Here is a 23,918-nt window from a genome sequence, read left to right on the forward strand (position 1 = left end):
CACAGTGCAAAAAACAAATCACCACCAAGACCTGTGCGCTTGGGTCCGCCCACTGACCGCTACGTAACAGTGCGGGTCTAAAGAACCAGCATATAAAGATTTTTCCCCACTCGCACGTCTCTATTAAAAGCATGGATCTTCTATGGCATCACTTAAGGCACCTATAAAAGTTTCAAAGCTCTCGATAAGGTGTTGCTTAGGTAAACTTATGAATGAGAAACAGAAGGTAATTTGACCTTCGAAAGGACCCCAATAAAGCAGAAAAAAGTAAAGGTCTTCCTTGTAGTATCTTTGCCATCAAAATGCAGAAGTGAGCCAAGTAGCCTGTCTGAGTTGCTGGTCCTTAACAAACAGCCCAAGCAGAATCCTTATGATGTCGGCAACCCCTCAACAAATATGTCTAGGCTGCTATGTATTCCCACTGTGTCTCATTCCCATGAATAGAAATGAGTGTGTACGCAATGAGTGTGTGCAGTGGAGGAACACGTCTTCCCCGTTCTCTGCGGGGATGTGCTGTAATCACATGCATGTTAAGTCTTATGGCTTTTTGTGATCATGAGTATTTTACAAAGGGGAGTGAAAAACTCATTAAACGAAGGGAGCTAACGCGGTAAAATGCAAATACTTGGGATTAGTGATTAAGGAATAGTATAAGCTAGATTAGTGCTGTCTGATTGCTTGAGATCTGCTGCCAGGGGATACAGGTGTTTAGGTTTAAGGGGAAGTAATATACACTATGTACACCAAGTAATTGTGGACACACCTTCTACTGAATGCTTTCAGTAAGTTAAGTTGCTTGAAAGAAGCATTGCCAATACAGTAGGACACTCCTTTTGGCACTGTGCCTCTAGCCCATGGCAGGTGTGGGTTAGATGGGGTATTAAGCCCCCCTCCAGCATTCTCTGGAATGATGGTGCTCCATCCAGTACTTTTGGATGAGTGTTGAGTTGGAGTTGAGGTGAGGTGGTAATCATCCAGCATCCTGACCTTGCTAATGCTCTTGTCACTGAACAGCCAGCACTGAAAGCCTGTCCTGGACAGTAGAGACAATTACTGCTTGATTTTAGAATACACAATGAATGAGCAAGTGTCCCAATACTTTTTGTCCATTAAAACCGAAAGCTTGCACTTTGCAGGCAGAATGAACACACTGATCTGAAACGGCCAAACTGGAAATTCACAGGAAGTCACAGAACTTCCTATCACTGATTTTGTAAATAAATGAAATTGGCTGCTTGACTAGCTGTGCACCCCTAAAGAAACCCCAGGAACAGCTCATGTGGACAGCCAGCGAATGAAAGCACGGACTTCATGAAGATGATGTGGCCGCATTGATCGCATGGCTCTATTTCATGATCTCTTTGGCCAAAGCCCCAGATGCTGGTTCATATAGAACCGCTTGATTTGCCCGTGTCCTTGTCATTTGTGTCATGTGTTGATTGGATCTTTTTTGCTCTGTGGTGCGCTAATTTGTTCCCGTCATGGTTTTGATTGACACTTGGCATTAAAGGGTCAAGGATTTCATGCCCCAGACCTACACATGGCTTGTAGTGATAGCCCATGGAGGAAGCAGGTTTCTTTAGACTGTAATGCTCCAGTAGGTTTTGGGCTCAGACTATGAGTGAAATTACATAGTAGTGATGTGGTGAAAAATCTCATTCACACAATTGTTCTCCTTACTCTAAATGTAGTGGTCCAAGATTGTCCATTAAACAGTGAGGGTGGTCATTTTTATTTTTGTTTCCCAGTTATGTAGATTTCACCCACAGTGATAATAAACATGCAGTTAGAGGGTGTCCCAATTTTTGGAAGAAGAAGCACCCCATGCCGTCAATCATATACGCAGGTCCTCTTCTGTCTTAGATGTAATGCCCCAAAGCTCTGAACTTTCTGCGTTTAGTTGGAAAGGTAGTTAGCTTTGCTCTAGGCGGCTCTAAATAAGGTTAAATAGCCTGTTGGATGTTGGGTTAGCACAGCAAGCCACTTTATAATCAGCCTCTACAGCAGTAGTCTACATACTGCATTTACTGTAAATATGATACAACCATAAACTGTTTGATTCAAAATGTACTGGAGCTCCACAAGATTAGAAGAAACCAACTCCAAAATAAGGTGGATTGCATTGTTATTCTTTATTTATTTTTTTAGTTTTACTTTTAGTTTTGGTTTTTAGTATCAGGGTAAACAGTTCGGACATGCACTGCAAACCTGAAAACTAGAATGTTGGCACTGTCACACCAAAGCCTTATATCTCCAAAATGGCAACTTAACTGGAAAAGTAAATAAAAACAACATGACCCAGGTCATGTTGGAGCATTCCTATTGGTCCATTCATCATGAAATTCAAATTATGTTACATGTTTGTCACATTGCAGTTTTGCTGATTAAGCTACCTGAGCTGCATAGTGTATGTTTTTTATATTATAATTTAAGGATGAACTTGACCAAGCTATTCAGCAAGTATTCCTAATTTAGTTGACCACCATGGCAGCATGCATACACTGGTTGACCTGTATGACCAAGCTTGTCAACTAGAATTACCAGGCACCAGTATGACTGACTTGACCTGTTTAGTCAACAGGTCGAGTTGGTCATGCTCATAAACCAGCTAGTTCATCAAACTCCATACTTTACAAGCAGCATGGGTTATTTGTGTCCTGAATGACCAGCTTTCTGAACATCTTGATCATCACAGAGCAGACTTGGACTATCTGACTATCTGCAAATTACCCACTTTTGCTATATTAAATAACACAGTAAATCATACAGCATCATGTTAATTATTTTCTTCCTTGTTCAGTACCAAGTGGCTAATTGTGTGCTGAATTGTACATTGGGTTGTGTGGGAGTGTTTTTGTTTGTGTGTGTGTGTGTGTGTGTGTGTGTGTGTGTGTGTGTTTATGTGGGGTGCTGTTTTTGATACCTGTGCGTCACATTTCATCCGTGGCGTGTGAAGACAAACAGAGCTCCATTGTCTCTCCCACTGAGAGCTAATAAAGTGAGAATTAGGAGGGTGCAGCTGAGTCCATTACTGCCCACAGCCCACTGACTGACCACCAGCTGCATAAACACTCAACACACTGTGCCTTTCCTGAGCCAAAATAAGGTACCACCAAAAAAACACTCAAACACCTAAACCCTTCAGTCACGACTACAGCGCAGACACACACCTAGAAGAGCACACACTGTTCAATTATTTGTCATCTCTCTCTTTCTTATCCTTCTCTCTCTCTCTGCTCCATCACTCCCACCACTTCACCTTCCTGCCACACACACCTGACCACTTCAGTCTGCACCCTTTTTTTGATTTTCGCCAACCTTCGGCTCTACTTCGGCTTCTGCCTCCTAAACCAGATGAAAGACAGCTGATAGGATGCCCTATTGATAACTAATGAGTCATGAGTTATACATTTGTGCTATACAGTCTATTACGTTTATCTGATTGCTTAATTAATTGCATAAGACCGGCAGGCCAACAATTGGAGATAAGCACAAAATCTCATAAAATCCACACACTTTATTAGCGTAGTGGACTTGCATGGCCAGGTAACTGATCTCCCGTCTTATACAGTAGGTGGTGTTATCCACTATGCTACACCGACAACATTATTGATAATTAAAATTGTTACTCATTGGGTTCATGGAAACAGTGCAAACGTCCATAGATATTTTTGGGTAATCTAATTGGGCAATCTAATATGTAAGGCTCCTGATGCCCTAGCCAATGGGAAAGGTAAGTTGCATTTTACAATTTTACAATACAATGCAGTTTACAATACAAATACCAATGCTAAACTGAAATACAAACATCATTAATTAAGAATGAACTTTTTTTGGTGTTCTAAGAAATTATTAGGCATAGGCCTTGACATTCTGAGGTTCTACACTGTTGTCAATATAGCCTGAAATATAAACAGAACTACGGCAATTTTACACCTAGATTTGGCACAGGCAGTTACCTCACTGTTTGTGAGGCACTAGCAATGCTCCCGACACTAGGAGTGTAAGGACCTAACACACGTCTCCTCTGATACATAAAAGCCAAAACATAAAGCCAACCGATGTAGTACCAGATCCCCAGCCCTGCCGCAACAGCTAACAGACACCTGTGCTTGAGAGTGATAAGGGGAGAGAGCGCCATCTATCCTCACGGAGATAGCACGACGGCCAGTTGTGCTCTCTGCGACTGCTGATGGCAAAGCGGTATGGCTCAGTACTCCAACTCGCGACCCCAGGGCCATAGTGGTAGTGCAGTTGGAAGTTTGGACATATGGTATTGGCCACAGTATAAACAGCAACGAGTAATTTGTGACATTGTTGATGTATTGCAATAATATTTTAATATTTAACACATTTTCTGTATATTAGATATATGGATCAAACAAATATAATATTACTCTGGAGCCTTCAAATTCAAACTTTTTTTTTTGAGCCATGCCATAGAAGAGGAGCCCCTTTGGACTCCCTAAATAGCTGTGGCTTGCTCTTTAAACAATGCCTTTGTTAAATGAGAGTGAAGAACCTTTTTAAAATGACTACAGAGGTTCTGTTATTCAATTGAAGTTACTATCTAGAACCGTACATCCAAGCAAAGAGCCATTTAGCACTTTTTTTTTAAGGGAATAGCGCCAGTAGGATGGATGTGACTGAAGGCACAGTGAAGCGCTGTTTCTGGTGATGCTCGTGAAGAAGCAGACATGCTATTAGAAAGCTGAAGTAGCGCCCACATAAGGACTCCTCTTTCTGGAAGGGCCTGGTTGCCTAGTTACAGCTTGTAGCTTTGGACGCGTGTGTTTGTGGGCCAGCGTGGAGAATCTGTGTCACACACTATTGTGACCGCTGTCTAAGAGGCTAGCTAGCTTTCTCTAGGTAATGAGGAGGAGGAGGAGGAGGGAGGAGGAGGATGGGTTGTTGCTGCTGCATTTGTGTGTGTGTGGGAGTGCGTGGGCTTTTAACAAGGCTTATAACGTGATCCTGTGAAACTAAAAGCATTCTCCATGTAATGGACTGGTGTGTGTGTGTGTGTGTGCGTGCATGTAAGGTTGAGTGGGTTGCTGGTGAGGGTTATGACGTGCGTTTTTTTTTTAAGGCCAGCAGCGTTTTCCGACCTGGAGAGGTAACAAGAACAAGGCGATCTGACTGAATGTAGTAGGTGGATAGCACAGGTCAAAGTCCTCATCCTCTTCTAAAGCTCTTGAGGAGAAATGAACAGTGGAGACTGCCCAAGACGTTGGACGGGAGTGTCGATAAGAAGGTTTCTTGTCTCTGTCTCCTTCGGATTGGTCATAGAGCAGAGTGTTCTGACACTCTACAGCACTAAAGCAAACCTGTGATGAAATAATAGGAACCCCGCATTGCACCACGCTGAGCTTTTATCTGCAGTATTAACAGGCATGTTCAAAACTGCACCATGATCTTTAGAAATCTGCAGGGATGCATGATCAGATTGGCTTTCATTGATTTGGTTCAAAATATGATATGATTTTATTCTTTTAAAAAATAAAGCAGATTTTGGTCTTTGCTCAGTATTCAAAATTATACATTTTGAGGGGAAATCAAGTCTGACAATTAGATTATTCAGCAGTAACCTCAGAAGGAACACATGCTTTTGTACATCACTGTCATTATTACCTTCATATCCAAGCAAGACAAGACGACCATATGCACCACTTGCGTCGGACACGGAGGGAATTTGGCCTCACCCACAAGACACACTGCGCACAGTGAGCACAAGTGTCCGGAGCGGTGGGCAGCCATTGCTGCATCATCCGGAGAGTGGGGAGGGTGAATTGCCTTGCTCAAGGGCCCAACAGTGGCAGCTTTTTCGAGCCCAGAGATCAACCCCACAGCCCTGTCATCAGCAGCCCGGTGCTCTAACTGCTGAGCCACCACTGCCCCCTTACTCACAATGTGAGCGCAGTCTCTCTGCTTATTGGTCAGACCAATCTCAGACAGGACCAAGGCAGAGTAAATACAGGAAGAAGGTCCTGTGTTCCAGGCTAGTGCATATTTCTGCAACCGCAGAGATGGCATTAGTTTATAGCTGTGGTAATTATCTGGCCAATCTACCAGGTTAAATGCAAAGCATACCTGGCTATGGGAGCCATTTGGCTCAAATTTGTGAAAACCTGATATTTGGGTCGGATCAAGTTCAGATTATGCCTCACCACAAACAAACGGCTGGTTTGGGACCAGACCGAGACCACCTCCTCTCTAGGGTCTCTGTATTTACACCTGCCCAAACAACTCGCTCCAAGGGTGAAAACGGTAGGTAGGCACTAGTAATTACTCATCAGGCTGATGAGTTCCCAACAGTCCAGTCCCTGCTTTTTGCATCACCAGCCGTTCTCCCGTTCAGGATTTCTGAGAATGTGAAGAATTTCATGAAAATCGTTTCATAAATGTATGTTTGATATTTATATGAATTTGACCTCTCCTAAGTAAAAGGTTCTTTGGAGTGATACCATAGAAAAAAACACACCCAATTCCATCAGTGAATGTTTCTTGAAAGAACAATGTGATCCTAAGGGTTTTAAACCAATTCCTAGAACCGCAGCCAAGCCAAAAACCATTTCAGGAAAAAAGAAAAGAAGAAAGGAGATCTGGAGCTCTCCTATGACTCTGATGATGTGTGGGCTGCTGAAAGTGGCTGCAGTTAAGTGGCCTGCTGAAAGCAGAACAGCGGTAACACTACTCATCCAGGATTGAACCCATGACCTCTCGGTTCACGGCAAGCAGCTGCTAAACACACTTTGCGTTCACACACGTCCATTAGTATACAGTCCAAGAATGCTATATGTTGCCAGACCTGTCAGAACGCCCCTCGTCCCAACGGTTTGATTGAGGAGTAAATGTTCTCTCTCTTGTTCTCCGCAGTGCAGGAGTCAGCCCCACATCGGACTGAGGCACGTCTCCAAACAGAGGGTATGTTGCATGTCTCTTTGGCTTTCTTACAGTCTTTCCCAATAGGGAGGTATTGATTTTGGGGGGATGAACAGCAGTCACCCTAAGGCTGTAAAGACTGCTGCTTTTTTCCCACGACCACTGGTGGGTTTCCCATGTTCACATATGTTCTGCCTTTAGCCCCTTTTTCATCTGTACACATTGTGCACAGACTATATTTATGTATATGTATATGCATGTGTGTATTGTGTGTGTGTGTATATATTTTATACAGGCTAAAAAACATGGTACTACACAGGAAGTGCTGATTTTATATAATGAAACCAAACGAACCCAATCGCATGATCACTGGGAGGATCATTTACTCATGATCATATACACATTTACTGATGTCCAAATGTTTGTGTACACCCATTCTTTAAGTTGCGCCCATTGCTGACACAGATATGCAACTGTGTGCACACACACACACAGCTTGTCCTGAAGTTGGCACCATGCCTAATGCCAGGCGTGGGCTAGACGGGTATAAAGTCGGCAGCATTGAGCGATGTGTAGCAGTGGCACTGTGTTGCCTGGATTGATGGAGGTGATCCATCCAATCTCTTTTGGGATGAGCTGGAGTGGGGATCATCTAACAACTCACTAACACTGTTGTTGCTAAATCAATCAATCAAATGCTCACAGCAATGCTCCAAAGTCTAGTAGAAATCCTTCCCTGGACAGGATAAACTGTTACTCCAACAAAAGCAGGTAATTTAAAAAAAAATTATTTATACATCATTTCGGAAGAAACAGTGAATGAACAGGTGTCCCATTACTTTTGTCCATATAGTGTACCTCATTTTTTTTATTGTAGTTTTCTATTCAGGGTTTTCCTGCAGCTTCCTATAAAGTCTTATACAGTGTTAAAGTAGATCTGACTATATTGTCTATGATTTTAACTATTGAACTTCATTAAATATTCATGCATTTTTAATGGAGTAGGATCCTTTGTTTCATTTTTGGACATTGTTTGTTTACTTGGCTTCTGCAGAGTTGGCATAAATGGACTTTAACCACAACCTACAGCAGTGTAGCCCATTTTCAGGGCGTAAGAAAAGTTACTTAACCATGTCAGCTCAGAGAACCCTGTTTTTTTATGTTAAGGTTCTTCAAATTCAAGGAAATCCCTTATGGATCCATCAAAGCCCTTTTTTCAGTACTATACACTACACTTTTTGCTTAGTTCTTAGGATGGACAATGAGCGATACTGCAGTTCTTGTTTCTACTGTTTGAGCTAGTTTTCTTCTGTCTAAACATGGGCACATGAAATTTTGCCTATTGCCGCCAAAATAAGATCACCAAAAGTTCTCCTTTACCAATCCAGAACATCCATAGTTAGAGTCTAAAAGTATTGGGACACCTGCTCATTTATTGTTTCTTTCGACTTAAAGGGTATTAAAAAGGAGTTTATCCTGCTTTTTTTGGAGTAACTGTCTCCACTGTCCAGGGAGGAGAACTTTGACTGCATTAATAACCAAGAGTGTTAGTGAGGTCAGGATGTTGGATGATCACCACCCCATCCCAAACTCCCCAGCTCATCCCAAAAGTATTGGATGGATCATTTAGCTTTTCATTTTAGCTTTTCATTTCAGCTTTATACCCCTCTAGGCCTTGGCCTCTAGGTTTTTTTTTTTAATCTATTCTTACCTGCAGGGACTAGACCAGCTGTGGGTCCAACTTTAAATAGCTGAAAGGGTGTCCACAAACATTTGGACATATAGTTTATCAGTCCTGTGGTCAGAAACTGACCACTGTTGAAGGGCTAGAGGACAGCAGAACTGATGACAGAAAGTCACACTAAAAAGTCAATGCGAGGAACATGCAATTTCAAAGAATATTTCCCTGTTTTGTTTTTTTTAATAAAGGCAGAATTTCATATATTTTTACATTTTGTTTATAGCAGACACTGTAGTTCTGAACAAACTGACAGATTGTACATGTTTAATGGTACCACACAGAAAGCACATATTTTGCACACTAGTTTATACTAGAAAATAGAAGATAAAAAAGCACTGGTTGTACACACTCATTTATTTTACTAGAAAATGGACATGAATATATAAATATATGCCATATCCCAGTTCAGTTTGTGCTATTGTGGAGTGGTACTGTACTAAATTGTCTTATTTTTGCTAGGGTTGCGGTTTTAAGTAAAGCATTAAGCCATAGCTGTTGGGAGAATAGAGACTGGAGAGACAGTGGGCAACCACTAAAGCTGTGGTAGGATGTCAGGGCTAAAAGCTAAGGCGTACATTACTTACAGAGCAAAATGCTAAGTAGTTACACAGCGAATATAGCCAAATATAGCCAATATAGCTAGCTAGCATGATAAGCCAGCTACTTAAAACTATAACTTAAAACTTAAGCGCTTATGCATTATTGAGTGCATAGAATGTGAGCTCCGCAACAAGAACTGCCCACTTATACGACGCATCAGCAGAGTGTTAAGTGCCTACTTTACATTGAAGGCATACATAATGTATTAGCTATTCAAATGAGCCGAGAGAACATTGATGGGGAAACCTTCTTCAGCACTAGCTAGCGTTCAGAACCTCATTGCACTTTGGGTGTCACATTACTCCATGTCCCTCTGACTAACAGTATAGGAGGGGATCTGAAACGAGCTCCGCATCAAAGAGCATAGCTCGCTCTGTCCCCATTAACACAGAGACCTTGGCAGTCCGCGCACACACACACACACACACTCCCACACTAACACACACACACGCCATCATGCAGGCAGCCAAGCTCTGGAGACTAGGCTTTGATCCCTGCACACACACAGTCACGGCCCCTCTCGAAGAGAGTGCGTCTCGGAATGCGTAAATACAAGCTTTCATCTCCCCGCATTCACATTCTCTTTCTGTCAGAGTAGTTCTCTCTGCCTTTCAGAGCGCCGGGCTCTGCTCTAACACAGTTTGAGGTTAATCTAAGTTTAATCTGGAGCAGAATCTCCAGGCTGGTGGTGTATATTTAGGACTTTTTTTTGTGTGTGGAGGTGTGGAGGCTGGGGTTTGCTCAGGAGAAAGTCATTGATTAGGAATGCCGTCATTTACGTCAACGTAAACTCATTTCCATCCCCGAACTATCTATCAATCATGCAGATAAGGCCTGCAGAAATGATTTAAAAGGGAGGGGGAAAATAATTAACATCCTGTCAAAAGTTTGGGGACGCCTTGCCTGCTTGCCTGCTTTTAGATTTGCGGAGGTCTCTTGGATTTTCTCTGTTGATTTTTTTTTTTTTTTAGTAAGCCATATTATACGCATTGTCAAGTTATCAATGGTGGGTCCTCTTAATGTCACTGGACAGCGGTCAGCTCGAACTGTGCTCGAACAGTTCTTTTCAATCATGAGCGTATTCCAGGAAACCAGCAGGAATCGTGTGCAATCATGTAAACAAGGGCCAGAATAGACCAGGAATGTTTCCAACCATGCAGTGAATAAGTGAGGCTGTTGAGAGGAGGAGGTCCTGACCAGTGCTGGTGTAGTTCCTAATAAAGTGCTGGGTTAATGTATAGAGGGAGCGAAATCCAAGATTAAATAACTAAGCTTTCATGTGAAAGTTCTTCCTCTCCTCCCCTTAAGCGAAGCAACCGAATGACCAGTGAATAGAAGTTGCGTTTCACATTATATTGTTTCCTTCAACATCAACCGATTTAGTGTGGCTGCTCTGTAGACCGGCTGTGGGTGTTTTCAGGGAGGATCCTCACTGCTCAATTGTTCCAGTGACCCGGTCAGTGTGACGTCTCTGTAGGGAAAGGAAGGCTGGGGCGTTTCTTTAGCAGGAAAAGATGAGAAGAAAACCGATGTTCCATTGATGTGCACTAAGTCTTTATGAGTGAGGGAGTGAATACATCATGCAAATCTAAAGCTTCTCAAAGGTGAAGTTGTGGGTGGGGTGCAGTGGGGTGGGGGTGGGAATATATCTAATATTTTTTATATTACCCCAAATTCAGTCAATCAGCCAAACTTCCCCTCCAATTAGCATTGTGCTTAACTCCAAGCAGAACCATTTGGGCACCCCGGGTCAAATTGACGAGTGTTGATTTTCTAAATGGATCGTCTACCTCCATTTCCTTTCCTCTCTCCACAAACCACACAAGCCTGGCCTCCTTCCCTGTGTGCAGGGTTATCCTCCGGTTAGCGGAGTCTCTTTATGCCTGTGCCTTTTACCTCCACATATAGTCTAAAGGAAACCAGAATTCCCGCTGTTACTTTACTTTAGCTGCTTGTTTTGGCAGGGAGGAAGGGCCTTAGGGTGGATTTTTTTATCAGTGGATTCTGTTTGAGCTTTATCTCTGTGCTTAAAGTCGACACCAGAAAAGAGCTCCAGGAACGTTGATGTGGAAGGTTGTATAATCTAGTGTGGATAACTGAACAGAGATCATCTATCAGCCTTCTTTTTTTTGCTGCTGGGGTTCACACTAATATTCAGCCTACTGTACTGCTTCCTCCATCTGCATTTTTGCTCATATTTTCTATTTTTCTTTAGACTGTCTACCCCCAAATCCCCCCCCCCCCCCCCCCAAGTACTGAGCTGCGAAGCAGTGGAAGAGCTGTTTTCTCTGGAACGAGAGAAACGAGAGAACGTGCTCCATCCAATACTTCTGAGATGAGTCGGGCAGTTGGGGATGAGGTGGGGTGGTGATAATCCAATATCCTGACCTCAGTGACGCTCTTGTTGCTGAATGCAATCAAATCCTCCCAGAACTTGTCCTAGTAGAAGACTTTTTTCCCTAGACAGTTACTCCAACATAAGCCACATTTAAATACCCTTGATTGAGCAGGTGTCCCAATACTTTTGTCCACAGAGTGCATGTAGTTATACAATGAAGGTACATAAAGAATGTACATTTGATTTACATTCTGTATTAAATGGTTTGACCCTACACTGCCAACAAAAACACAATAACGACTTTATCAAATTCATATCACAATAAAATATAAATGTAATCCTTCTGTGTTACTGATAAATCCAGCAATAACTGTGACTTCAAAAGACAAAGACACAAAGACAGAGACACCCATATTCACTATTTGTGTTTGTGTTTAACCCATCCATGTGGTGAACACACACATACACACACAGTGACAGTGAGCACACATACCCGGAGCAGTGGGCAGCCATCGAGTAGAGAGAGTTAAGGACCATGCCCAATGACCCAACAGTGGCAGCCCACAACCCTGCCATCAATAGCCCAGTGCTATTATCGGTGAGCCACCACTACCCAAAGCCTTCTAAGTAGAGATAAAGAGTATACCAGGCATATTTCAGTGGATCGGATATCAGCTATATTAACCCCGTCCCAGTCCAGGCTTTGTTTTGTGATGTTCATAGCAACATCTGGTGTCCTCAAGGCATGTCCATTAACGAACAGTACTGCCCAGCTGGCAGCAGTGCGGACGTTCTCAGACCATCATTTTTGAATCACTGAAGCGCTCTGTTTTACCAGCGGGAGAACTGCTCACCTTTCTTTGTTTTTAAACCAGCACTGGAGAGCACAATCAGAACCGAGTGGAAGCTAACGCTAATGTTGTGATACAAACACAAAGATCGGATCGGTATCAGCTGATACTCCGCATTAAGGGACTCTGATCGGGTCGGGTAGTCAAAATAACTTGATGGGGACATCCCTACTTCTAAGATAATATGGTTATATGAAAGCTCTGTTCTTCTTTCCTTGTCATATTTCAGCTACCTCTGATTAAACCCACAGGCTTCAGTGTGAAACCATTGTTCATTTAAAAGCAAGCCTGAAACTTCAGCCTCATTGCGGCAATCCGAGCCTGAATTTATGAACCTGGATTTTAAAGTTCAGCAGCTAACAATCAGAAATATCTGACAGAAAATTGCAAGGCAGAAATCTCCCAGCAGCTGGGAGCTGGTTGTTGTGGAGACGGACCTTTTAGGTGCCATAGGCACCACTTTTTCTACCTGCCACCCTCCCTGCCTCCCTCCATCCCTGCTGCTTTCTCCTGCTCCTGCTCTTAAGGCTGTATTCTTTTGTTCCTGTTCCCACAAAGCGAGGAAAATGAGTGCTCAGAGCAGAAAGCACAGTTACAAGTGTTTCAGAGAAATGCTTTTTCGGCAGCTGCCAGGAAAAGCAGAATCCTTGAGAATCCTTATATTAGCTAGAATTGTGGATATTATTTATGTCAAAAAAAGAGAATTTGGCAGAAAGAATTCTTTGAAATGACCAACATTTGGTTCTTTAAGTGGACCGTGGTTCTCACATCAGTTGTAGGGGGCCCCATATGCACATATACAGTATGTTTGATCTGGGAATTGAGCAAAAACATGGTTTGAGAACCACTGGACCAAAATAACCCTTCTGTGAATGGTTAAAAGTAGGAGATATGCAAATATAAAAAAGCTCCCTTTATTATGGTAGGGTTACAAATGTAGTAAAAGGAATGGTGACCTTAAGCTCATGTGCAGCTCTTTTGTTTTTCAGAGCCCACAATACTTTTCTGCGTCACTATGGAGGTTATAATAAGCTGTGTGCAGTTGAACGCCTGTATCAGCAATTACATGGGTGTACATGGGTGTGCATGGGTCTACATCTGCAGCTCTGTATGTATCTCGAAGGAACAACATTTTTACAGTTGTTTCTTATAAGTGTAGGAAAGTACAGAAAGTATGCTAAATGTCCAAATGTTTGTGGACACCCCTTCTACTGAATGCATTCAGCTACTTTAAGTTGCATCCATTGCTGATGGATAAGTATGGCCAGTAGAATAGGACTCTCAGGGGAGCAGATAAACGTAACCCTATTGGCACCATGCTACCTAACCCCAGACGTGGGCTAGAGGGGTAAAACGCCCCCCAGCATTGAGCTGTGAAGCAGCGGAGCTGTGTTCTCTGGAATGAAGGCTGGTGCTCCATCTAGGGCTTTTGTGGGGAGTAGGGGAGTTTTTGAATGAGGTGAGGTGGTGATTATCCCACATCCTGACCTCAGTAACGGTCTTGTCGCTGAATACAATCAGATCCTCACAGCAAAGCTCTGAAATCTATTAGATTTCTAAAATCTAAACTACAAAGCAGGATACCATTGATTTCTGAAAGAAACAATTAATAAACAGGTGTCCCAATATTTTTGTCAATATAGTGTAGATCATTTTTTTTCTTGTTTTGTTGTTATTATTATTATTATTATTATTATTATTTCTCAGACCATCTTCAAAGTCTATCATACCTGCAGATTAAATATTAGGATCCACAGCCTAGACAGATCTTTTGTTTTGAGTGTCTGATTTGTTTTTGTATGGTTTTATATGAAAAGGTTGGCCTTGTTTTATCTTGTGGCCTTTTTACTGACCGCTTATGAGAGAAATCCAAAGGTTTTTTTTTTAAATATTTTTCAGCTTGTATTTTAAATTAAACACCCATTTAAAACTTTTCACACATCCAGTCATTTATCATTCTGGTGGTACAGGAGCTGCCTGTGTTTGACATGTAATTGAACAGAAAAGATTAATTATTGTGTTATGTTAATTATTCCTCCTTTATGTTTTTCATGCTAAAACAAACAATTTTCGAACAAATATTAAGCTGGAATATTGACGTTGGGAGTAAATTGCTGAGCCCGTGGCATTCTGTTTCATAGGCTGGTTTACACTGTGTAATCCTATAAATATTACATGTTATGAATGATTTAAAGCCCTATAGAGAGCTAGCTGACGAAAAAAAATCTATTTCTCAGCTCGGCTTTAATCTTTCAGAAATAATCACTATGGGTCAAATGTTGCATAGCAAAGTGGACTGAATGTCGCAATTGATTTTTTCCCCCCTCTTTTTTTTCTCTCTTTTTTTTTCATTTTATTTATTTCCAGAGGTCAACATCAGTTCAGTTCACACAAGATCAATCTGGGTTAGCTTTGCCAAAATCACAAGAGATGTAGTAACTGTCATTTTGATTCCTTTCCTAACACCACAATAACACTCTGCGGTGGCCCTATTTCCGCTATATGGACAAAAGTTTTGGGACACCTGCTCATTTATGGTTTTTTTATCAAAAATTAAGGATATTAAAAAAAAACGAGCTCATGATGTTTTTGCTACAAGTAACTTTCTCTACTGTCCGGTGATATCCGATGATCATCACCCCACCTCATTCCCAACTCTCCAACTCATCCCAAAAGCATTGGATGGAGCACCAACCATCATTCCAGAGAACACAGTCTCACTGCTCCACAGCTCAATGCTGTGGGACTTTTCACCCTTCTAATCCACGCCTAGTTCATCTGCTCCAGAGAGTCCTATTCTATTGGCAGTACTTCTTTATTTTGTCTCTTAAGGGACCTACAGGCCTAAGCTATGTCACAGGCATTTGGGTATGGAATATAATGTGGTCCTGAGAGGATAAACGGATAAAGCGAAAGGCCTGAAATCTCTGGGATTTGACAGATAAAACCTCTTTCCTTTATATTAATATATAAGAGGATTGCCTATAGGCTGAAAATGGAGTTAATAGCTCAGGACGATAGCTAAATGCTCCATGAATTGCTGTGCTAGTTCAGTTAGAGGGCACCTATTAGCATCTGGTTTGAGTTATGGCCAGCAAGCACCGAACATGCTAATGGCTTCTTCGCAAATAAATTAATGATGGCCAAGTCGAGACTCATGTACACATCTATATAACAAACCCATTGACCAACCTCTGCTCAGATCAGTGATGCTGACTGGGTTGGAAACCCCAGCGTGCGAAAGGCTTTCATAAATCAAATTCGCGTGGTGGCGAGTGTGCTATGCTAAGACTTTGCAATGGCTAAGCTATTGATTTTCCCCTTTCCATGTCACACAGGGGTGAGGATTTGAATGGCCCTCATTATGCAACAGCATGCAGCGGTGGGCTTTCACTCACAGACGTCTGCCAACACTCTACTTTAGCTGATTAGGACGGGCATGGCTGACTTGATTATCTGGCCGAGTTGTATCTGTCGGGCTCTGCCTATTATCTGTCGTTAACAGCAGAGCTAAGGTTAGCTCGAGCAAGCTCTAGTGTCTGGTCCCGTTAAGCAGCTGAAGTGGAGTGTCATCGGAAGTGCTGAGCTTTGATGCAGATAAAGGCTACTAGAATGTTGTTTTCTTCATATGATCAGATGAATTATTGGAATATATAGTATATTGTAAGGAATAGTAAGGTTAGTGGCACCTGGAGGCCTGCAAAACAGGCAGTGTCGCTGTTGATGGACTCTTTGAAGACAGCCTGGGATGTTGAATATCTTTCGAAGAACGTGTTGGATGTTAATGATGATTTACCAGTAACCTAATGTTGATTCTGACAACTGATAATTGCCCATGATGGAAAACTAATACAGTGCTAGATAGGCCTGATTTAACCCTTAAACATCCTGCCAGATTTTTGTCTGTCAACCAAAGATTGTTACTAGCTATGCTGAAGCTGACTTCCTATGGTCTAGTAAGTGGCCTGATTATGTTTAATACTTTGTAGTATAACTCATCCACTAAAATGACAGAAAACATCTTGAAATAAAGGTTCCTCACTGGTTCTTGATCTGCAGTGTAGTACAAGGATATTCATTATTAATCCTGGAGGGCTGTGGTCCCACACAGTGTCAAGTCAAGTCAAATTTATTTGTATAGCTTTTTACAACTGTTGTCACAAAGCAGCATTACATAATTAGTAATTAGTAAAAGACAGAGACAAAAAAAAGAAATAACGTAAGACATGAGGGATCAAAGACCCCCCGTGAGCAAGCCAACAGCAACAGTGGCAAGGAAAAACTCCCTCAGAGCTGGAGGAAGAAACCTTGGGAGGAACCAAGACTCGCAAAGGGGACCCGACCCATCCTCCTCTGGTCAGAACTATTTAAACATTATTGATAAAAGTCACCAAACTATCTATACTGTTGAACTGCTCTGATCATAATCATAATATACTAATCATGGTGTCAATAGTGGTGATATTAATAGTGGCAGATAGTTTAGAGTCCATTTAGGTTTTAACATGGTCATTAAACAGGAAGCAGTGGTAGGAGGGTGTGCCGCTGGTCTGGCATGGGTGGTGGTGGGTGGGGGGCCTGATGGTCGGACTGGTTGGTGGCAGCTGGTCTGACGCAGGTGGAAGGGACTGGGTGGCCATTTACTCGGAGAAGGTAAAAAGAGAGAGTTAGTTCTAAGAGGATTTTTATGGATTTTATTCAGCTTTTAACACACCAACTTCAAGACCTGCCTGTTCACTTGTGCTGAATATATCCACCATTGACGGATGCCACTGTGCCACTCTCCAACATCTGCCCTGGACTACCACGAGCTTAAACACCTACAATTTCTTCTGAAAGCTAACGATGCATTGAGCTTAGAGGACACAGTGAGAGGACGGCAACGCTATCTAGACTTGGGAATAGTTAGTGTTCAAACCATGCAAAGATGTGTGGTTTCCATGAGCCCGTCACCGGAAACCAGCCAATAAAAGCAGAGCAGAGTGAGCATTTTATCACCCCAACCAAAGCTTAATTAAGTTTGATGTAGTGGTATGTCCTGTAAGTCGGCTGTAAGTAGTATGCTCCAGCAGAACACATCAGAAAGCAGGTGTCTGAAAGCAGGCAGACAGCTTTCAGACACCTGCTTGCAGACAGAGCCTGTAAGGGTGATGCTCAGCAGGTGGTAATACAGACCTGTCTGTCAGCGAAGACAAGAGCGCTGCGTCTGGAGGAGAGTTCGGATGCAGTCAGTTGAGAAACCTTTTTGAGTAAAGTTGTGCCTTCATGTTCCTTCACCATGCTGACTGCCAGTGCCAGGGTTAAGAGCTACGTTTCAGTTTTTCGAGCTTATCCAAGCCTGTATTTCTGATGCTGAGAGACGCAGCAGATGTGCTCAGGCGTCAATCTAAAAACGTATTTTTCACTATTATTTGTTTGGTTACATCAGCTTCCCCCAAAATCACCTGATCAAATTTTCTTTTTCAAATCAGTCTTTGTTCTTCTATCATCAGAATATGGCAAACAATCATAAGGCCTTTAGGGTCGTAGTATCTTGTCAACCACCTAAGGGCAAACTGGGACTATTAGGACTATTAGGCCTTCAGTTTGGGCTTTAATGTAAAACAAAAAAAAAAGTAAAACCCCACTTCTGTGAGGATGCTAAAGTCAGCTAGCATTATACAGGATTCTAGTGATATGTTAGAGCTAAGCTATGGGCAATGTAGCTTTTTGGGGCGCATTTTAGATTGAACACATATTGCTGACACAGATGTGCAAATACACATGCACAGCTTATCTAATCCCTGAAAAGTGAAAAGTGCTGCCAATAGAACAGGACTCTCCGGAGCAGATAAACAGGAACCTATTGGTACCATGCCTAATACCGGGCGTGAAAGCCCCCAGCATTGAGCTGTGGAACAAGTGTTCGTGAGTTCATGCTGTTGTGGATAAACACATCATCTCATCCTCGACTCCCTAACTCACCATCATTTCAGAGAACACAGTTCGATGCTACCCCTATAGTCCACACCTGCCATGACTAATGGTGCCAATAGGTTCATGTTTATCTGCTCCAGAGAGTCCTATTCTTTTGGCAGTACTACTGTACAGGGACCAGACAAGCTGTGTCTTTGTGGATTTACACATCTGTGTCAGCAGTGGGTGCAACTTAAAGTAGCTGAATGCATTCATTAGAAGGGGTGTCCACAAACTTTAAGGCAGTGGGCCCCCTGACTTGAACATGCACCCCAACAGACCTAATCGAACTGATCAGCTCATTAGCAAGCCCTTTCAGAGTTACGTCCAGTGTGTTAAAGCAGGAAGTCCATTAAAATGTGCTTTCAGGACCAGGGTTGAGAAACACTGGTCTGAAGCATTAGTCTTTCAGTCCAGCTCCTGAAGTCCTTACCAATGGGAGAGCTTGGCTATATCTATATACATACCACAGGGGGAAGCCTAATTGGACAATTTCTCTATTGTTCACCATTCTGCGTTTTACACAGATTTTCAGTCAAGCTTAAACCGAGGTCAGCGCTGAACACTGTTGATTAAATATGTCTTACTTTGATGCTTTTGCTAACTGTTCCAGTATTTTTAGGATTGAGTGAGTGACAGGTTCACTTGGAAGTAATTGACACTTAAATAACAGAGGGCATGGTTTGTTTAGAACACAGTTGGTCTGTATTTGTATTGCTGACAGACTTAATAAGCGACTGTGGAGGCAATAATCTGAGTGATTAGAGCAGCCTGGTGCACCTGTGGCTCCAGCATGGACTCCCTCATCTTCTCCGATAAAGGGCCCACCACAGTTGGTATATTGTGTATGTGAGCACTCGCACTGTGATCACCTTAGCCCTGTCCGACTGTCTCTACGTATGAAATTCTACTCCATATGCAAGGTTAGTCCAAAACAGTACTTGAGAAAGTATGTCTCTAACCTCATTAGTGTTGATCTTATAGTAAAAATACTTATGTCCAGAGGAACGAAGGCTGTGGTTATGAGAGGATGGTGGATGTTTTCAATGTTGCTGTCAAAGGAAAACCCTGCCAACCTATAGACGTTTTTAGGTCCCACTTTATTTTGAGAGTTCCCTTTAGATTATCTATAGATGCGTAAATAATTAGGCAACTCTCAGGTAAAATTCTTTTAGTACATTAGGTTTAGGTTTTGAGTTCTAGTTTAGCATGTTCAAGGTGGTAGTAACTTCAGGCTCCTGCAGATGTCGCTGCACAAGGATAATCAGGCTATATATAAGTTCGGGGTGTGTGATGGGATTCGTAGGTCGAGAAGAAGTGGTACAGTGCAGTGAGTGTCTCATTCGGTCTGTGGAAAATGGCCATAGTGTGAAGGATGTGGCTAAATTCGTATGTCCATTCGCAAGCCATGAAACCTGCCTGTAGTCTCTGTTTGTCAGGATTTCTGCCACTGCTTGTAGACCAGTGTGACCGTACACTTCCATACACCTGCAGACTCAGCTACACAATATTGCCAAAAGTATTCCCTCACCCATCCAAGTCATTGAAGTCGTTTCATTCAATTCAATGGCCACAGGTGTATAAAACCAAACACCTAGGCATGCAGACTGCTTCTTGTGAAAGAATGGGTTTGGCAGTTGCCAGGAGAACAGTACTCGTCTGACTCCATTGTGCCAATTGTATTGTGCCAAGGTTTGGTGGAGGGGGGATTATGGTGTGGGGTTGTTTTTCAGGAGTTGGGTTCGTCCTCTTAGTTCCAGTGAAAGGAACTCTTAATACTTCAGCATACCAACAGATTGTGATCAATTTCATGCTCCCAACTTTGCGGGAACAGTTTGGGGAAGGCCCCTTCCTGTTCCAACATGCACCAGTGCACAGAGCAAGGTCCATAAACATGTGGATGAGCGAGTTTGGTGTAGAAGAACTTGACAGGCCTGACCTCTACCTGATAGAACACCTTTGGAATGAATTAGAGTGGAGACTGCGAGCCAGATCCAACCTTGTGGAAATCCTTCTTAGAAGAGGTGAAGCTGTTATAGCTGCAAAGGGTGGCCTGACATCATTTTAAACCCTATGGGTTAAGAATGTAATGTCACTCAAGTTCATATGCGTGCAAAGGCAGGCAAGCAAATACTTTTGGCTTTCTTTACACTATGGCCTTTGACGTGTCTAGGTGCAATCACTCTTTCTTTTTTTCAGCTTTGCAGCCCATTTCCTACTCCTCTAACAATACATTCAGTGCCCTGTATCACCTTTTCTTAATATATGAATACCGTCACATACCCTGCAGGTTTTTATAGCCCCATCATCCTCATGTTCCATCATCCTCAAGTTACTACCACCTTAAACGCATACGTATAGCTGGTATAGCTGCAAAGGTGGGACAGATGGTATGTCATAAAAGCTTCTGTAGCTGTAACGTGTAGGTGTCCCAGTACTTTTGTCCGTGTAGTGTATGTGAGATGTTCACAGTAAGTTCTAATTTTAGCATGGTGGTGGTGGTGGGATGTTTTTCCAGCTTTAAGGCCATGATATACCGAACCGTAGATTCTGGATTCCTCTACCAGAGCATCCTGCAGGTCATTCGTCTGTGATCTAAAGCTCAAGCACAATTGGGTTATGACTCAAGACAGAAATCCAGAGCAGAAGAGCAAGTCCACCATTGCATGACTCAAAGGAAACAAGATTAAGATTTTAGGTGGGCCTAGTGGAAGCAATTGTGTTTTCGTGGTTCCTCTTGTTCTCCTTCTCCTTGTTACATTTTGTATGAGGATCTGAAACCATTATTGGCAAATATGTTAAACATAGCACGGATCAGGAGGTTTTCCTGGCACTGTATGTGTGGTAGTACAGAGTATTCAGTCATGTTCCCACATGGTGGATAATCCACAGAATTTACTTAAATGACCCAGAGTTCTTCCTTGGAACAACCCTCAAAGTGTCCAACACTGGCTAAAATTGGTACAGAAATTTGCTAAGCAAAGTTTCTGCTCGGCTTCCTCCAGCAGCCAGTGGACTGAAAGGCAACTAAATGGAGAAGTATGGAAAACAGGATGAGAAATCACGGTCTGATGAGTGATGCAGTGCTTTGATTGCAACCAGAATCTCATTCTTTCCTGACATCATGCCGTGCCGAACTGCACGGCCCCAGATTATGTCCACATTGATTAACCTTAAGACTTTGATCTTACCAACTATTTGAACATGGATGAAAACTTGCAACTGAGGAGCAGCTTTCAGAACCATTAATATGGAGGGCAGGCACCGCAAGTCGCAAGGTCCTCGGCAACTCCATGCAACATATCTGAGAAATATTTTTAATTACATGCCTGGCTTGTTACCTTTGTCCTGGTGTCAGTATTTCGCTACCCCCCCCCCCCCCTTCCCTTCCTCCTCCTCAGATGGAGCTGCTAAAATGGACCCTGAAATGTAGAACCAAACGAGGCAGCTGTTGTTAATTGTTTTGGATCACTGGCTGGTGGACTTTGCAGGCCCAGGCACTTTCTTCTTCTGCTGCTGCTGCGTTTGCTTTTTCCTTATTTAAGGCCTGGACTTTAATTAGCCAAACGAGCCCTGCTCTTCTGTGTCGACATTAAAAGCAGATGATGGCCATTAATCTGGGGGAAGACACCTGCCCACGTGCATAATGAATTCTGCTGTTTTATTATCATCATTTTTCCTGAGCTGTGGTCATTAAATGTCCGCTTTATAGGCTCTGGGCCCCTCAGTTCTGTGCAGGCCTCAGTATGATGAGTGTTAAGAAGAGCCGTTTGAATGTTGTCAGTGTGGTTACGTTCCTTTAAGCTAGTGATCAGTTTTTTTCGTAAACAATTTTGCGTTTAGCCATTCGGCAGCTGCTCTTCTCTAACAGGACCTAATTGTTGTATAGTGAGCTAGAAACATGTGTTTCCTTCAGGAAATGCAGAGCTTCCACTTCCAGGCATTTCCTAGGCTACTGCTACGAGGGCACTAGGGTGCAAATACTTGCATGATGGTGCTGTGGCGTTGCTTCATGGTTGCTATAGTGTTGCTGGCTTGTCGCTATAATGCTGCTCAGTGGTTGCTTGGGTGTTTCCAAGCAGTTATCCCAGGTGGCTGCTAAGATGCTAAGTGGTTGCTAGATGGTTGCTGTGATGTTGCTAGGTGATTGTGCCATAGTGTCTGTAAACTGTCCCTATGGTGTACTGCTGTAGTGTTTGGTGTGCTTGCTTGGCCGGGCAAAATGAACCCTAGTCTGCCATAGGGAAGGAAGTGTTGTTATTCACTACACTCTTAAAAATAAAAGGTGCAACACAGGGTTTTTGGTTCCGTAAAGAACCTTTTTTGTAAAGATTATGTGAGCGTAAAGAACCATTACATTGGTGAAGAATCTTTTACAGTCATCACACTCACAGATGAAACTTTTGTATCACCTTTATCTGTAGAACTGTAGAGTCCAAAGCCACTATACACTCTGAAAAATAAAGGGTTCTTTAAGTGATTCCACAGAAGAACCCACCTTTGCTTTCCTAAAGAACCATGATTTTTAGTTAGCTCAAATTAGTGAAGTCACACGTTCTCCTAACACTTTTGGTTCTGCACAATTGGGTCGTTTTTCTGAGCTAGAAAAAACAGAGCTAGAAGACTGTAGTATAGTATAATGCGTGTATAGAACCTTTAAATTAGTGAAGAACCTTTATGTCCACTTCTTTAAAACTTTTAACAAATTTTACAAACATTTTCAATCATGTTTCTTTGTGGAACCAAAAATGAAACACCAACCAGACATTAACAGCATTTACATTATCATCCAAGCTGATTTTATAGCCCAGGCTAGTCTTAATATTGACCTGTGGCTTGATTCAGGTAAGCTTATGTCCCTCGCCTAGTCTTCATGTGTCCAGTAACAGGAAAAGGAAATAGCCCCTTGTGTAAGCTGCCAGTCTAGAGACCCAACCTGACCCTCTCGAGTGGAACGTAAGCAGAGCCGAGCTAGGATAACAAAGTTAAGGACAACTAGTCTAATTAGAGTTTTATCTTTTTCACCTCAGTTGATCTCCAATATAGCTTGATCTTGTCCCAGATCAGTCATGCGGTACCACAACCTCATTTAATTAGTGATCAATGAACCCCCGTTTTTAATCACAGTGTACATGTAGGGCTCATGAGGGGCTGTCTCATTTGATATACATTCAGTGGATTAACTCGATTTCTCTTTTGCAGCCCACCATCTTTGGGACACTGACTGAAAAGCCACTATGTGACCACAACTCGGTGAGTAAATCACAAGGTATTTGGATTTGTGTGGGAGCGCATAGACGACCGTATGTATTCCAATCACTCTGTAGGACTGTTTGAGGACTCTTGTCCTCAAATAAAGGTGAAAAAAAATGGCTCTTCGGAGTGACGCCATATCAGAGCCACTTTGTTTCTCTTAAGCCATTTTTACACATGAACTGCTTATGAACTCTGGAGAATCAGGACCAGACCTCATCCGGAGTTGTCCTTTGACACACGGAGCGTACAGCCGGAGATTTTCCTTGTCTAGACAGGTTCTCACTAAAGAAAACGT

General features: G+C 42.5%; 1 protein-coding gene across 1 annotated transcript in view; it reads left to right on the plus strand.

Moving 5' to 3' along the window:
- Positions 1-23,918, plus strand: part of rasgef1ba (RasGEF domain family, member 1Ba) — a 118,818-nt gene that overhangs the window by 13,262 nt on the left and 81,638 nt on the right. The window contains exons 2-3 of the mRNA XM_072665056.1: positions 6,877-6,924; positions 23,570-23,620. Coding sequence (XP_072521157.1) covers positions 6,877-6,924; positions 23,570-23,620 — 99 coding nt within the window. The remainder of the gene's footprint in view (positions 1-6,876; positions 6,925-23,569; positions 23,621-23,918) is intronic.

This window comes from Salminus brasiliensis, chromosome 20 (assembly GCF_030463535.1).
Source record: "Salminus brasiliensis chromosome 20, fSalBra1.hap2, whole genome shotgun sequence".
Classification (NCBI taxonomy): Eukaryota; Metazoa; Chordata; class Actinopteri; order Characiformes; family Bryconidae; genus Salminus; species Salminus brasiliensis.